Source organism: Barbus barbus (genome assembly GCF_936440315.1).
Source record: "Barbus barbus genome assembly, chromosome: 22".
In the NCBI taxonomy this organism is placed as follows: domain Eukaryota; kingdom Metazoa; phylum Chordata; class Actinopteri; order Cypriniformes; family Cyprinidae; genus Barbus; species Barbus barbus.
In genome coordinates this window covers 7,844,407-7,859,075 of record NC_136750.1, presented here as the reverse complement: position 1 = coordinate 7,859,075, position 14,669 = coordinate 7,844,407, and the positions used below count along the sequence as shown (strand labels likewise).

General features: G+C 38.0%; 1 protein-coding gene across 1 annotated transcript; it reads left to right on the top strand.

The window, feature by feature from the left end:
• Nucleotides 1-9,436: 9,436 nt before the first annotated feature.
• On the top strand, nucleotides 9,437-13,428 carry LOC306888381 (trypsin-3-like). The gene is made up of 5 exons (XM_079446622.1): nucleotides 9,437-9,501; nucleotides 9,856-10,006; nucleotides 10,186-10,436; nucleotides 11,648-11,784; nucleotides 11,875-13,428. Exons 1-5 carry the CDS (start codon nucleotides 9,462-9,464, stop codon nucleotides 12,022-12,024), a joined length of 729 nt encoding a protein of 242 aa, XP_079302748.1. The 5' UTR covers nucleotides 9,437-9,461; the 3' UTR covers nucleotides 12,025-13,428.
• The last annotated feature ends 1,241 nt before the right edge of the window (nucleotides 13,429-14,669 follow it).

Below are 14,669 nucleotides of genomic sequence, written 5' to 3'. Positions count from 1 at the left end.
ATAAACCTTGAGTTTCTATAAACATTCTCTTGTGTCACTTATTGAAGAATAAATTAATGAATAAATGAATATAAAACAAAGAAAGTTGTACACAAATGTATGGTTGCTCTCTTGAAGCGAAATCCAAGATGGCGCCGCTTTGTTCGGACGCCGACCTGTTCGCTCCGCTAAGATTGTGTTTTTATCTACTTTTTTACTTAGTTTTACTTTCTCTTTTTACACATCTCACGTCGGCACTGATCACCTATAACAAAGAAACACTTTTGGACATTGGAAACCGCTACACCAACCTGTTTCAGGACACTTTATCCAGGAATCCAGCATGGCCTCTGGAGATTCTTCGGAACGCAGAGATGAACAATAACCCCCCGAGGCGAAGGATCAAGAAACACCACGGGAAACGCGCTGGGATTCGAGATTCAGGAAAAGGGCTCACAGTCCTCCCCTTCCGAGCATTCTGCTCGCAAATGTCCAATCCTTGGAGAATAAGATGGACGATCTTAGAGCCAGGATTAGTTTCCAACGGGACATAAGTGACTGTAATATCCTTTGTTTGTCAGAAACGTGGCTTTCGTCCATGGTCCCGGACACTGCTGTAATGCCAAGTGATAACTTCTCTGTTTTTCGGATGGACAGAACAGCAGAGGCCGGTAAATCCAGGGGTGGAGGAGTGTTTTTCATGATTAACAAGAAATGGTGTGATCCCAGGAATATCTCCATTCTGTTGCGTTCCTGCTCGCCTCATCTGGAACATCTTTCCATTATTTTAGGCCCATTTTATCTGCCCAGGGAGTTTTCATCGATCATTGTTACTGCTGTGTACATTCCACCACAGGCAGACACCAGCTTGGCTTTGTCTAAACTTCACGATGTGCTCAGCAGCTACATTAACAAACATCCTGACGCTGCCTTTATCATCGCGGGGGACTCATCACGGGTCATGCCGAACTTTCACCAACATGTATCCTGTCCAACTAGAGGACCAATCACACTGGATCATTGCTACACTCAGTTCAAGAATGCCTACAAAGCCCGCTCACTTCCAGCTTTTGGCAAATCGGTCCATGCCGCAATTTTTCTCACACCGGAATACAAACAAAGACTCGTTCAGGATCCTCCGGTGCAGAGAGTAGTGACGCGCTGGTCCTCCCACTCAGAGGCTATGCTGCAGGCGGCTCTTGATGACGTCGACTGGGACATGTTCCGGGCGAGTTCTTCTGACGTCAGCGAGTTCACGGATGTAGCATTAAGCTTTGTAAACACGCTAACCGAGCAAGCTACAGAAACAATAACGATAAGGACATTCTCCAACCAGAAACCGTGGGTGGACAGTACAATCCGTGCTGCGGTTAACGCGCACTGCCGCTTACAATGAGGCTCTTCTGACCGGGAATATGAGCGAGTACAAAGCATCGTGCTATGCTCTCCGACGGGCAGTAAGAGCCGCTAAACACAGATACAGAGAGAGAATTGAGTCTCATTTCCAGCTCAATGACTCTCATCGGATGTGGCAGGGACTGAGGACCATCTGTGCCTTCGGAAACGAGGTCCTGCGCTGATCAGCTCGCTGGTTTGTTCACGTCTATCTTTAATGAGTCCCTTGCTACCTCCATGGTTCCCACCTCATTTAAAAAATCCATAATAATCCCTGTGCCTAAGAACAATAAACCCTCTTGCCTGAATGACTATCGCCCAGTTGCCCTCACATCTATAGTCATGAAGGTTTTTGAGAGACTTGTAAAGAGCCACATCTGCTCCTCCATCCCTGATACTTTGGACCCTCTTCAGTTCGCCCAAACAGATCTACGGACGATGCCACGTCCTCCACTCTTCCCTCACACACTTGGACAGCAACAATGGGAATTATGTAAGGCTGCTATTCATTGACTATAGCTCAGCTTTCAAAACTATAGTCCCCATCAAGCTGGCTTCTAAACTCACAGACCTTGGCCTAAACTCCTCACTCTGTGACTTCCTCACCGGCAGACCTCAAGTGGTGAAAGCTGGCCAGTTCACCTCAAACTCCATCACCCTGAACGTAGGAGCCCCACAGGGCTGTGTCCTGAGTCCCCTGCTCTACTCTCTCTACACGCATGACTACGTGTCCTCTCACAGCTCTACATCTATTATCAAATTCGCTGATGATACTGTGGTTCTGGGCCTCATCTCCAACAACGATGAGACAGCATACTTAGATGAGGTAGAGAGACTCACATTATGGTGCCAGGACAACTGTTGCTCTCTGAATGTGAGCAAAACTAAAGAGCTGATCATGGACTTTAGGAAGAGACAGCAGCAGCCCTACACTCCTCTTATGATCAGTAGGACCCCTGTGGAGAGGGTGAGTAGCTTCAAGTACCTCTGTGTAAACATCTCTGAGAACCTGACTTGGACTGCACACATCCAAACACAGGTTAAGAAAGCCAGGTAAAGCCTGTACCATCTGCGACAGCTGAGGAAATTCAGGTTCTCACCAGCAATCCTGATAACTTTCTATTCAGGGACCATAGAAAGTGTATTGATCTCAGTGTGGTATGGAAACAGCTCCAATCAGGACTCCAAAGCATTACAGAGAGTTGTGCGCTTAGCTGAGCGCATCTCAGGGTCTGCTCTCGCCTCTCTGCAGGACATCTACCTCAAACGCTGCAAAAGTAGAGCTGTTAAAATTATCAAGGACTCAAATCACCCTGGTAACCGACTATTCACTTTGCTTCCTTCTTTTGCACATTCCTGTTATATTACTATTTATGTCAACAACATACTGACCTGCACATTTATATTTATATTTTTTTTATCTTTTATTTTATTCTTTTTATTTTTTGCTACTTTTCTTTTTCTTAATATTTGTCAAAACAATTGCACTGTCCTTGGAGCGAACCTGACTTACATTTCACTGCTGGTTATACTCTGTGTAATTGTGTATGTGACGAATAAAAATCTTGAATCTTGAAGCAAAATACACACATTTAGCATTTGAGGATCCTCAGATACTTCAAACAGAAACTTTATAAAGTACATTATATAGTACATATACTGAAAAATGTATTCTGTCAGACTTCATGAGTTTCTCTTTTGCCAACCACAACCAAGAATTCTGAGGAATAGCTTTATTAAATAGAATGTTAAGGATGAGCAGGAAGCGGATGAATGGGATTGGTAAAATGGTCAGGTTGATTCGGGGGTCTGGATGATTTGGTTGATTTAATGGCCCAGAGAGACTCAGAGTGGGGGTATCGTTATATGTAGACAAGCGATTAGGAGAGTGAAAGAGAAATAAGGGATGATAAGGATAGCTGGATGGATGAGAAAGGGAGAGGAAGGGTGGGTTTGAGAGAAAGAGACAAACAGTACAGTATCGGGTGGTCCGATATATTAAGAATTCAGGAGGTAGGTGATTGGTTGAGGCATGGCCCTTTATTGACCAATAAATGTCTCATACACAACCATTAAAATATATGATAATCCTTCTCTTTATTATGAATAATTCTCTTAATACACTGATGTTATGTTTTAGTTCTAATAAAGATCTATCATAAAAATGCATCATATATAACTGCTTTCAAATTTTCTGAATAACATGAATATATGTCCTAAAGTTTTGGTGTAATTAAGCTGCAAGTGTCTATGATATAAATATAAAGTATTTTAAGTTTGATGACACCTGCAGTTAACAAGAATAATAACCAAAGTTTATATATAGTTTACCAGTAACCTCTCAGTAGTCCTGTGGTGCAAGCTGAGGAACTTCAACCTCCTCTGTTCCTATTTCACAATGTCTATAGGGGCTTTTGCACCAGAGGAACCTTTTCATAGTTCCTAGAACCATTGGCCAATGTAGCCACTTTTTGGTGTGTGGATCAATTCAAAGAAATATCTCAAAACCCACCAAAGAATGCTAAAACAACTCATAAAACAACATTACTTATCAACCAGTTTGGCTTTATTCCTTTCATATAGTACATGTACAAAAGATGTTAATGTCATTTTGAAGTCACCAGTCATGTGATTAGTGTTCAATTAACTTGGGTACTTGGCCCTTGACTTTGGTCAAATTAATTTCTTTTACAGCAGTTTAAAGTACTTCTTGTTATTCACGTACATGCACGTCTGCAAATATATGCTTTTTTACGAAGTTACTTTTTTTTTTGCTTATAGAGCAAATAACTGTCATCTGGATTTAGTCCCATGGATTTGGCATTCCCAAACATGCATTAAAGTCTTCTGTGTGGAAAAACATTGTGCACTATGGGCTTGTAACATTGATCACTGTGTGTACTGTATAGTTGACCATTATGTTCTGTGAGGAAAACTTTATGCAATACAAGATAAGACAAAATTGTTGTAAACATATTCAAGATTCAAGATTTTTATTTGTCACATACACAATTATACAGAGTATAACCAGCAGTAAAATGTAGGTCAGGTCCGCTCCAAGGACAGTGCAATTATATAGAATACAAATATTAAGAAAAAGAAAAGTAGAAAAAAATTAAAGATAAAAAATATAAATATAAATGTGCAGGTCAGTATGTTGTTGACTTAAATAGTAATAAAGAGGAATGTGCAAAAAAATTTGCAAAAAAGTTGTACATGGTATTTAAATAGCAGCAATATGAGGTAGAGAAAAATTATGAATAGCTTATTGATGTAGTGATATTTACATGGAGTCAAGTGATGTTATGACACAGAGTTAGAGTTTAGGAGCCTGATGGCCTGGGGGAAGAAGCTCCTCCTAAGTCTCTCAGTTTTTGCCATCAGGCTACGGAAGCGCTTACCAGATGGAAGCAAAGTGAATAGACGGTTACCAGGGTGACTTGAGTCCTTGATGATTTTGACAGCTCTATTTTTGCAGCGTTTGAGGTAGATGTCCTGCAGAGAGTGGAGAGCAGACCCTGAGATGCGCTCAGCTAAGCGCACAACTCTCTGTAGTGCTTTGCAGTCCCGATTGGAGCTGTTTCCATACCACACTGAGATGCACTGAGTCAATACACTTTCTATGGTCCCTGAATAGAACGTTTTCAGGATTGCTGGTGAGACCCTGAATTTCCTCAGCTGTCGCAGATGGTACAGTCTTTGCCTGGCTTTCTTAACCAGTGTTTGGATGTGTGTAGTCCAAGTCAGGTTCTCTGAGATGTTTACACTGAGGTACTTGAAGCTACTCACCCTCTCCACAGGGGCCCAACTGATCATAAGAGGAGTGTAGACTGCTGCTGTCTCTTCCTAAAGTCCACGATCAGCTCTTTAGTTTTGCTCACATTCAGAGAGAGACAGTTGTCCTGGCACCATGATGTGAGTCTCTCTACCTCATCCAAGTATGCGGTCTCATCGCTGTTGGAGATAAGGCCCAGAACCACAGTATCATCAGCGAATTTGATAATAGATGTGGAGCTGTGAGAGGACACGCAGTCATGCGTGTAGAGAGAGTAGAGCAGGGGACTCGGGACACAGCCCTGTGGGGCTCCTATGTTCAGAGTGATGGAGTTTGAGGTGAACTGGCCAACTTTCACCACTTGAGGTCTGCCGGTGAGGAAGTCTTGAATCCAGTCACAGAGTGAGGAGTTTAGGCCGAGGTCTGTGAGTTTAGAAGCCAGCTTGATGGGGACTATAGTGTTCAAAGCCGAGCTATAGTCAATGAATAGCAGCCCTACATAATTCCCATTGTTGCTGTCCAAGTGTGTCAGTGGATCTATTTTTGCGATAGGCAAACTGAAGATTGTCCAAAGTATCAGGGATGGAGGAGCAGATGTGGCTCTTTACAAGTCTCTCAAAAACCTTCATGACTATAGATGTGAGGGCAACTGGGCGATAGTCATTCAGGCAAGAGGGTTTATTGTTCTTTGGCACAGGGATATTGACAGATTTTACATAACACTAATATCTATTGTTTTAGCACCATGACCTGAGGGTACCTGATAAATTTGTTGACCGGCCACATACAGGTCATGAAATCTTAAACATGGCTATTTTTGCTCATAACCCGTGAAATGTTTGTCAAAACAGTGACAGTGATCTTTGTAACTAATGTAAAATTTCACACACACACACATATATATATATATATGTAGCGCATATATATAATACTGTGTTTGCCCCCCCCCCCTCTCGTCCAAGAGGTCACAAAAGACCCCACAACAACATCTAAAGAACTGCAGGCCTCACTTGCCTCAGATAAGGTCAGTGTTCATGACTCCACCATAAGAAAGAGACTGTGCAAAAATGGCCTGTATGGCAGAGTTCCAAGACGAAAACCGCTGCTGAGCAAAAAGAACATAAAGGCTCGTCTCAGTTTTGCCAGAAAACATCTTGATGATCCCCAAGACTTTGGGGAAAATACTCTGTGGACTGACGAGACAAAAGTTGAACTTTTTGGAAGGTGTGTGTCCCATTACATCTGGCGTAAAAGTAACACAGCATTTCAGAAAAAGAACATCATACCAACAGTAAAATATGGTGGTGGTAGTGTGATTGTCTGGGGATGTTTTGCTGCTTCAGGACCTGGAAGACTTGCTGTGATAAATGGAACCATGAATTCAGCTGTCTACCAAAAAATCCTGAAGGACAATGTCCGGCCATCTGTTCGTGACCTCAAGCTGAAGCGAACTTGGGTTCTGCAGCAGGACAATGATCCAAAACACACCAGCAAATCCACCTCTGAATGGCTGAAGAAAAACAAAATGAAGACTTTGGAGTGGCCTAGTCAAAGTCCTGACCTGAATTCTATTGAGATGATGTGGCATGACCTTAAAAAGGTGGTTCATGCTCGAAAACCCTCCAATGTGGCTGAATTACAACAATTCTGCCAAGATGAGAGGGCCAACATTCCTCCACAGCGCTGTAACAGACTCATTGCAAGTTATCGCAAAGGCTTGATTGCAGTTGTTGCTGCTAAGGGTGGCCCAACCAGTTATTAGGTTTAGGGGGCAAGCACTTTTTCACACCACTGTATATATATATATATATATATATGTGTGTGTGTGTGTGTGTGTATATATGAAATACAATTGAGTAATTTCTTTTGGATAATTTATATCAAAGTTTATGAAAGTGATATATTAATAGGCATAGCGAGTTGACAATGTATAATAAAAATGACCAGTAAGATATCTGAACACAGACAATTTGATGTATACACATATGTTAGTGCGTAATGGAGCAACGTAGCATGTGAATGAAAATAGGAAAGAAATGTTGACACAAAAGAGATGTGGAAGAAATAAAAGGTTTATATTGTCAAAATTCATTAATAGCGTGATAAAACAATGCTATAATACTTTTTGGTTGATGATGTTAAATCATTTTGGAGTGGTGATTGCTAAATTTAGAGCAGATGCTAATTGTAAAATTCCTCTAAATTCGAGACAGGTGTTAATAAATTGTAAAACCCTGGAACTTCATGAGTTTATTTGTATTTTCTTTTCTTTTGAAGATGTAAATTTATGTTGTTGTGGAGAGTGTTCATGTATTTTCTTACGATTATTTAATACGGAAATGTGAATGGTTTTCAATACTATTATGCTAATTTGCATGCACTCATATGCATTTATGTGAAGACATGCTCAGTGAGAGGGGCTGGGAGGAAGTGTGCATTCATTTCAGACATCCAATTGAAAAAAAAAAATGTTTGAAAGATATAGGTTTTGTTATTGAATGTTCATGGCTTTGGTTTGGGTAAAAAACAAGGTCCGGTTTATTGCTTGAGTTGAAACGTTTCCCCCTTCATGGATTTGAGATGGCGAGCCACCCAAGAGTGATTTGATTATTAAAATGAGGAAAAGGATTACTGTTGCTGTGACTCAAGGACATTTCATTGCACTATGCGAACATCTACCTGATAGAAGTGGGAAAACATTCTGTTTCGCTTGGAAACTTCTTTGCGCTGGTAGGATTGAACCGATCGTTTTGCGCTGGAAATCTTAAGGAACCATACAGACCATATTCATAGAAACAAAGGGTTTTTCTCAAAGAGTACCATTCATTGACCATTCAATGTAAATCTAATGTATTTGTTATTGATTAACATTTCAGTTGTGGAATTATTATTTTTTTATGATTTATATGATAATCATATTTTATTTTATTTTATTTTGCTGTGTTGCTTATTGTATTGCTAAGTTGTGTTAGGAAACACTAAACCAAAGACAAAATAGAATAAGAACCATAAAGTCAATCAAAAAGACTTAATGCACATTTAAAGCTTAATAATATCAATAACACTAATTATTGAAAGGCTAATCAAATAAGTAGGTGCAATAAATAAGATTAAACCTTTTAAAAAGAAGAATTACAAACATAAAAGAGAAACCAACAGACATTCATTTCTTGTGGATTGATTTTTTTGTTCATTTTATTTTTGTCTTGTTTTCAAACCCTGGTGTATATTGTTAACTCTATTGTTCTAAGTACAGTATACACTGTATTTCATCTATTGATCTATTCATTAATATCACCAAAGCTCTCCAAGAGCTGGTCCACTGCTCCAACCTATGTCGAGGGTACTTGTTACATCTTGGTGTTTAAGAATTCCTGTGATCTTGCCAAATCTGTTAATACATTTTGTTTTTTCAATTTGTTTTTCCTTTATGTCATTAAAGTATTAAATGTAGATATAAACAAGCAAAAAATAATGCTTGTCTTCACAATGCTGCTTGCATACAAAGGTGGTCTACTCACACCTCAGCAAGACAGAATATCTTATTCACTTACTGTACATCTAACCACTTCCTCTAGACTGGAGTGACTTCCTTCTTTCTTTCTACAAGAGCTGCACATCAGAACTATATTCTTTGTTTTTTCTCATTGTGATGGATGATGAAGGGAATTTGGCCTTTGTTTTCCCTCATATTTATATTCCTGTGAAACAGGAAGCCATGGCTGGACAATTTCATGTTCATAGTCACCCTAGTGTGCTCAAATAGGGATATACACTTAAAATAGTTATATGGTCCCAATAGTGTTTGCTATGGTACCAAACAGTTAAATTTGACTGTTATAGGTACTAACTATTGAATATGGTTGACAACAACAGTTTTAAATTAAATTATGAATTCAGTATTGTGAATTTAACCTTTCATTGTTACACCCTTTCTTATTTTTATTTTTTTTTTACTATGAAATACAGCCTGAAAAAAATGTACAGAGAAGCCTGGAAAATATTTTATGAAATGGAAAATATGTAGGAACCCTGTAGATTTTTTTTCCTTGTATTTATTAAACCATAAACAAGTAAACATACATAGTAAAATGTTTAAGTTGCAAAACTGCATTTTTGACATCTGTTTAAGTCAACACTTGCATTCATCATTCCCATGCAAAATTGTGTAAAAATTGTCCCACGTGCTTATTTTGGTTTCCAAATCATTCATCTCATTGGTTGTTCTGTAGGCGTATGTTAAATCGATTGCTTAAAAACCTGAATGCTATTCCGAACTTTGCAGATGTGCTCTCTCCTCTCCTCAACTGCAATGAAGACCACAGTGCTCATTCTACTGGTTGTGGTTGTGGGTATGTAGATCTCTCTTATCAGTTATTCTGGTAGCACTTTAACTTTAGACATTCTACTAACTAAAAGTAACTTTGTAACTAGTAGTCATTAGTATTAGTAGACTGTCTGCTTAACATCTGCTAACACTTTATTTTGATGGTCCTCCAACAGACTTTACGTATATTTGTGAGTAATCAACTTATTCTACTAAATCTAACCCTGACCTAACAGTCTACAAATATTCTAATGAGAGTTAGTTGCAAAGTTACTTATAATTAGTAGAATGTCTAGTGGACTATTTATACCTACACTGACCTGTATTATAGATAGTTTTTAACATATTGTTAATAAAAGAACAATACATTTTTATAAAGCTTTCAGCTCAGGTGATAAAATCATTGGAGGTTATGAATGTCGGCCCCACTCCCAGCCCTGGCAAGCATACCTTAGCGATGGTAAAATAGCATGTGGAGGATCTCTGATTAATAAAAGATGGGTTGTGTCTGCTGCTCACTGCACATTCTCGTAAGTATATAACCTCACTTTTTTAATCATTTTACTTCAATCTCATTTTTCACTAAAGAGTACCTTTCAGGTCCCAATAAAGATAAGAGTCTAGTCTATTTAACACTGGGATACAGCTCTACACTGGAATATTTTAGTTTGAAATGTATTTGTACATTTATGAGTTGCTTGTCAAACAGACGCAATCGTCTCCGCATCCACCTGGGAAAGCACAATTTGAGTGCTGCTGAAGGCACAGTGCAGAAGATCAAAGCAGAGAAGATCATTCCTTACCCGAAATACAATAATCAGCCTCATAACAATGATATCCTGCTGATCAAGCTGAGAAATCCTGCCACCTTCAACAAGTATGTGAAGCCAATCTCTCTGGCAACCAACTGCTCCTCTGCAGGGGAGAAGTGCTTGGTTTCTGGATGGGGCAGAACTGGAGGTGAGATGGCTGATTAATGAAAATCTTCTTTATATACATTAAAATAAAACTTATATTAAAACTTATTTTATTTTGTATTCAAATGTTCTCTATATTTTAATATAAAACTTTTTAGTTAGCATCCGAGATTCCGAGCTTCGGTGTCAAACTTAACATCACATAGGCTACACATTTACTCTTAATCAAATGCCTAATATTGCCGAAAACTTCTATGCTCATGGCTACTGACTGTCATGCAAATTACATTGCTATCACACACTCATGCTACACGTCCATTTTCTCAGGCAGTGCCAAGTTGGTCAGTTTAACATTTCTATTGTAAAACAGTTGTCATATAATAAATGTTTAGCTGTAGCCTATATCTTACCTTAAACTTGTTTAAGTCATCACACAACATGATTCATAATCATTTTGTCGAAGAGTAAAATCACCCTCCTTTACAAAAATTTCATACACACAGACAGAACTAACCACTTGTTGCCAGCCTTTCATCTACAAACCTCATTCATTCTTTATTCTTTGTTACTGAAATCAGCAAAATTCTGTTTATTCTGATTTTGTTTTTCAACCTTTTCACCTCTTCATCACTACTTTTTTTTTAAGGGTTAGCTGACAAAAATAGGTTCCATGTTTTGCACATTCCCAAGTTATAAAAATATTATTTCTGAATGTTCTCAGTTTTTAAAATATATTTTTTCTTCTTCTTCTTTGCTTTATTGGTCACTTGGCAAACATTATGGGAAGCTTACTTTTGAGTGTTCTCTAAATTCTGAAACAAGTAGTAACATTAGACAAACATTTTCCATGAACAAAAAGGTGGATATAATTGTTTTAATTTGTTTACTTATTTATTGCTCGAACATTTTGAGAACATTACTAAAAATCTAACGTTACTGGAAAATGTTTGTTCATAACTTTGAGAGAACCTTGCCAGAAGATTAGCCAATGTTCTGTTCTGAGCACATTCCCTGCTAGCTGGGTGGAGCCTCTTTGCATGTTGCTCTTTGCGTTACACCATATGTGCTTTTACTACACTATTAATAATGAGATAAAATAAAAATGTAGCTTTCTGATGAGCCATATAACTAACATACTCTGCAGAACCGAAGTGCATGATGGGGCCTCACACTGGGCCTTGCTCCATGCTTGCAACGGCCCTGCATGCAACTAATAGATGAAAAGTTTTAACACTGTTCATATTCTCTTTCCAGCTGGCTCTGCTTCTGTCCTGCAGTGTTTGGATTTGCCTGTACTCTCAAAGGCACAGTGTAAACGTGCGTATGGTAAAATAATAACTAAAAACATGTTCTGTGCTGGATTCTTGCAAGGAGGGAAAGACTCATGTCAGGTATGTCATTGATTTCTTCCTTTTTATGTCTTTGAAATTTACATACAAATGCACATATTTTGCCTTTTCATTATCCAATTTTCTTCTCAGGGGGATTCTGGTGGCCCTGTAGTGTGCAGCAGGAAACTGAAAGGTGTTGTTTCCTTTGGCAAAGGCTGTGCTACACCAGACTTTCCTGGGGTTTATGTTGAGGTGTGCCGCTACACTAGCTGGATCAAATCCATCATAGCTAATAACTAACTGTTTATTCAGACTGGTTGGTCCTTTACAAGTTCATTTTCTTAAATATCTGTAATTAAGTCAAAGTCCCTTTAAGGCAAGTCATCCAACTTTGAAATGCCTCTCAGACAGCTATTTCAGTCAGCTCATATCTCTTTGAATGAGGAAACATCAAATTCTATAGCAACCAGAGCTTCTAACAGAAGCTGCAGTGATGCATTGACTTTACCAATTAGCGACTGGCTCTTTTATTTAGAAATCGGGACTATTCCTTTTCCTTTTTCTATTTTTCTTTTGCATTTTCTTCCATTCATAAGTAATTTGAGTGCACTATCTTTGTATATCTTAATCTTTGAATTAAATTCCGTTTGAAATAAGTATGTGTTCCTGTCTTTTCTTTTTATGTTTTAAAGTTTTCTTTAACCATGGTTGCTCCCCACCCCTAACACTATGTTGCTACAGCATCACCCTGACATGGTACAATGAAGTACTCCACCATGTGAGTGTACAATATCACATGCCTCAGTGTATACACAACAGGGCCATCTGCCGGCTTGTAAAATTTACAAAACTACCTGAAACCTGAAAATTTAATGGATGTTGCATGAAATTAAATGTCGGGTTTAAAGTAACCCAATTCTGTTTTTGTCATCCACTCATGGATCAAATATAGACAAACACAACCATGGATTATTCTTCATCTACACTCTAAAAATCATGATTCTTTAAAGGTTCTTTATATGTAGTACCTGTTCTATTTAGACCCCTTTTTGCTATTGTTTCTATTTTGTGTTTTATATCCTTATGCATTTATTCATGAGGTAACACTTTATTTCAATAGTCTACTTTAGACATTCTCCTAACAGTAAGTAACTTTGCATCTACGTCAACTAGCAGTCAGAGTATTAGTAGACTGTCTGCTTAATATCTTCTAACACAACATACAACATACTGACTATGAGAAACTTTGCAAGTATGTCAACTTATTCTACTAACCCTAAACCTATCCTACTGAGAGTTAGTAGACATGCAGTTGTAAATGAATGAGAATTATTTGACATGTAGTTACAAAGTTATGTATAGTTAGTAGTATGTCTAAAGTGGACTATCAAAAAAAAGTGTAACCATTCATGTTCATTGCCAGTTATCATGTAGTAATGCATTAAGCTAATAACTAATATTAATGAAAATAAATGATTATTAAAAAGGTTCTTTATAATTTTATTTGAAGGTTCTTCATATAAAAATTATAAAGCATTTTCAAAGCATAGTTCTTTATGGAACCTTATGTGTTCTGTCTTTCTGCTAAGTCCAACCACTTGTAATTTCCTTTTTTTTGTCTTAATAATTTCAGATGTTTTAGAGAACATTGAAAACGTTACATGCCCATAATGTTTGCAAAATAATAAAATGGAATGTTCCCTTAATATTGTCTTTAATGTTCGCTTATAAGGAAGTAAAAACAGCCATCCCAACAAAACAGTAGAGGGAAACATTGAGCAGATCAAATGTTTCTAGCCTCTTTAGGTTTGAGAGGTTCAAAACAGCTCCCCTCTGGTGACTTAAAAATAGAAATGTCAAAAGCCAATGACTCCTCTCCTCTCCTCTGCCATTATCTTTTAATCTCTGCAGCATGTAAGCAGGTCAAATGGTGTGGAGATCAATCTGCATGATGTGGCTTAAAACATTTTGCATGACTACATGCAGTTCAGAATTTTTGTTTTGCTCTTTTCACAGTTTTGCTTGAATGTCAGTTTAAAGCCAGTGTTGATTCCTCTCTTACTCAATTCGATAAAGGCCAAAGTTAAGATCTAAATGGCTATTTGAGCCACATAAGTATTTTTGCTGCTGTTTCACTGATGAACTACTGGGCCTTAGCTTTAACCAGCTTAAGCAGCACTATTTGTGAGTCTCTCTGTACGATGTCTATCTCTGACCGGCTACTATTTCTGCTGGTGAAACTTCTCCAGGGTTAAAACCCTAATGCTACGGTAAGGAGCTTATCATTTGCCTCTCTCCCAGGCTCAATCCCTTTCTCCTAACTCTTAAGACTGCAGGCTGCAAGCACACACCTGATACAAACATCTTTTGAAAGGTAAGTTTAAACAAATTGATTTTGCAGTATAGTGTAAATATGAGTGATTATGGTGTCTATGAAACAAAAGCATGACCTTTTACTGCTCTGTTTAGGTAAATAGATTGAGTTAATGACTGAGTGTATTTGAATGCAGTTAAATATTGAACATTACTGTACTCTGATAACATAAAAAATTCTGTTATTGGTTACAATTGTTATTGAAAGATTAACTGATGAGCATTAATTGGCCTATGTATTTCCATTTACAAAACTAAATTTGTACTTTGAATTTTGAGTATTGTTATTTAATTATTTATTAGTTGGTATTGCATGGACTCAGCATTTCCTACTAGTTGGATGAAACACTGACACCTAGATACTAAATGTTTTGTTTACCATTTTGTGCTCTTTTTAACAGCTACTTTTTGTCTGTATAGTAAATGCACAAACCATGGCAAAAATAAACATTTAAAAACCCTTGAAATGGTTTGACAAGTTTTCGTCCTGGTGTTTATGCATTTTCTGTTGAAACAGGACATTTGGTCATTGCGTATAAGAAAGTGTCTTTTTTCAAATAGTGTTACATTCA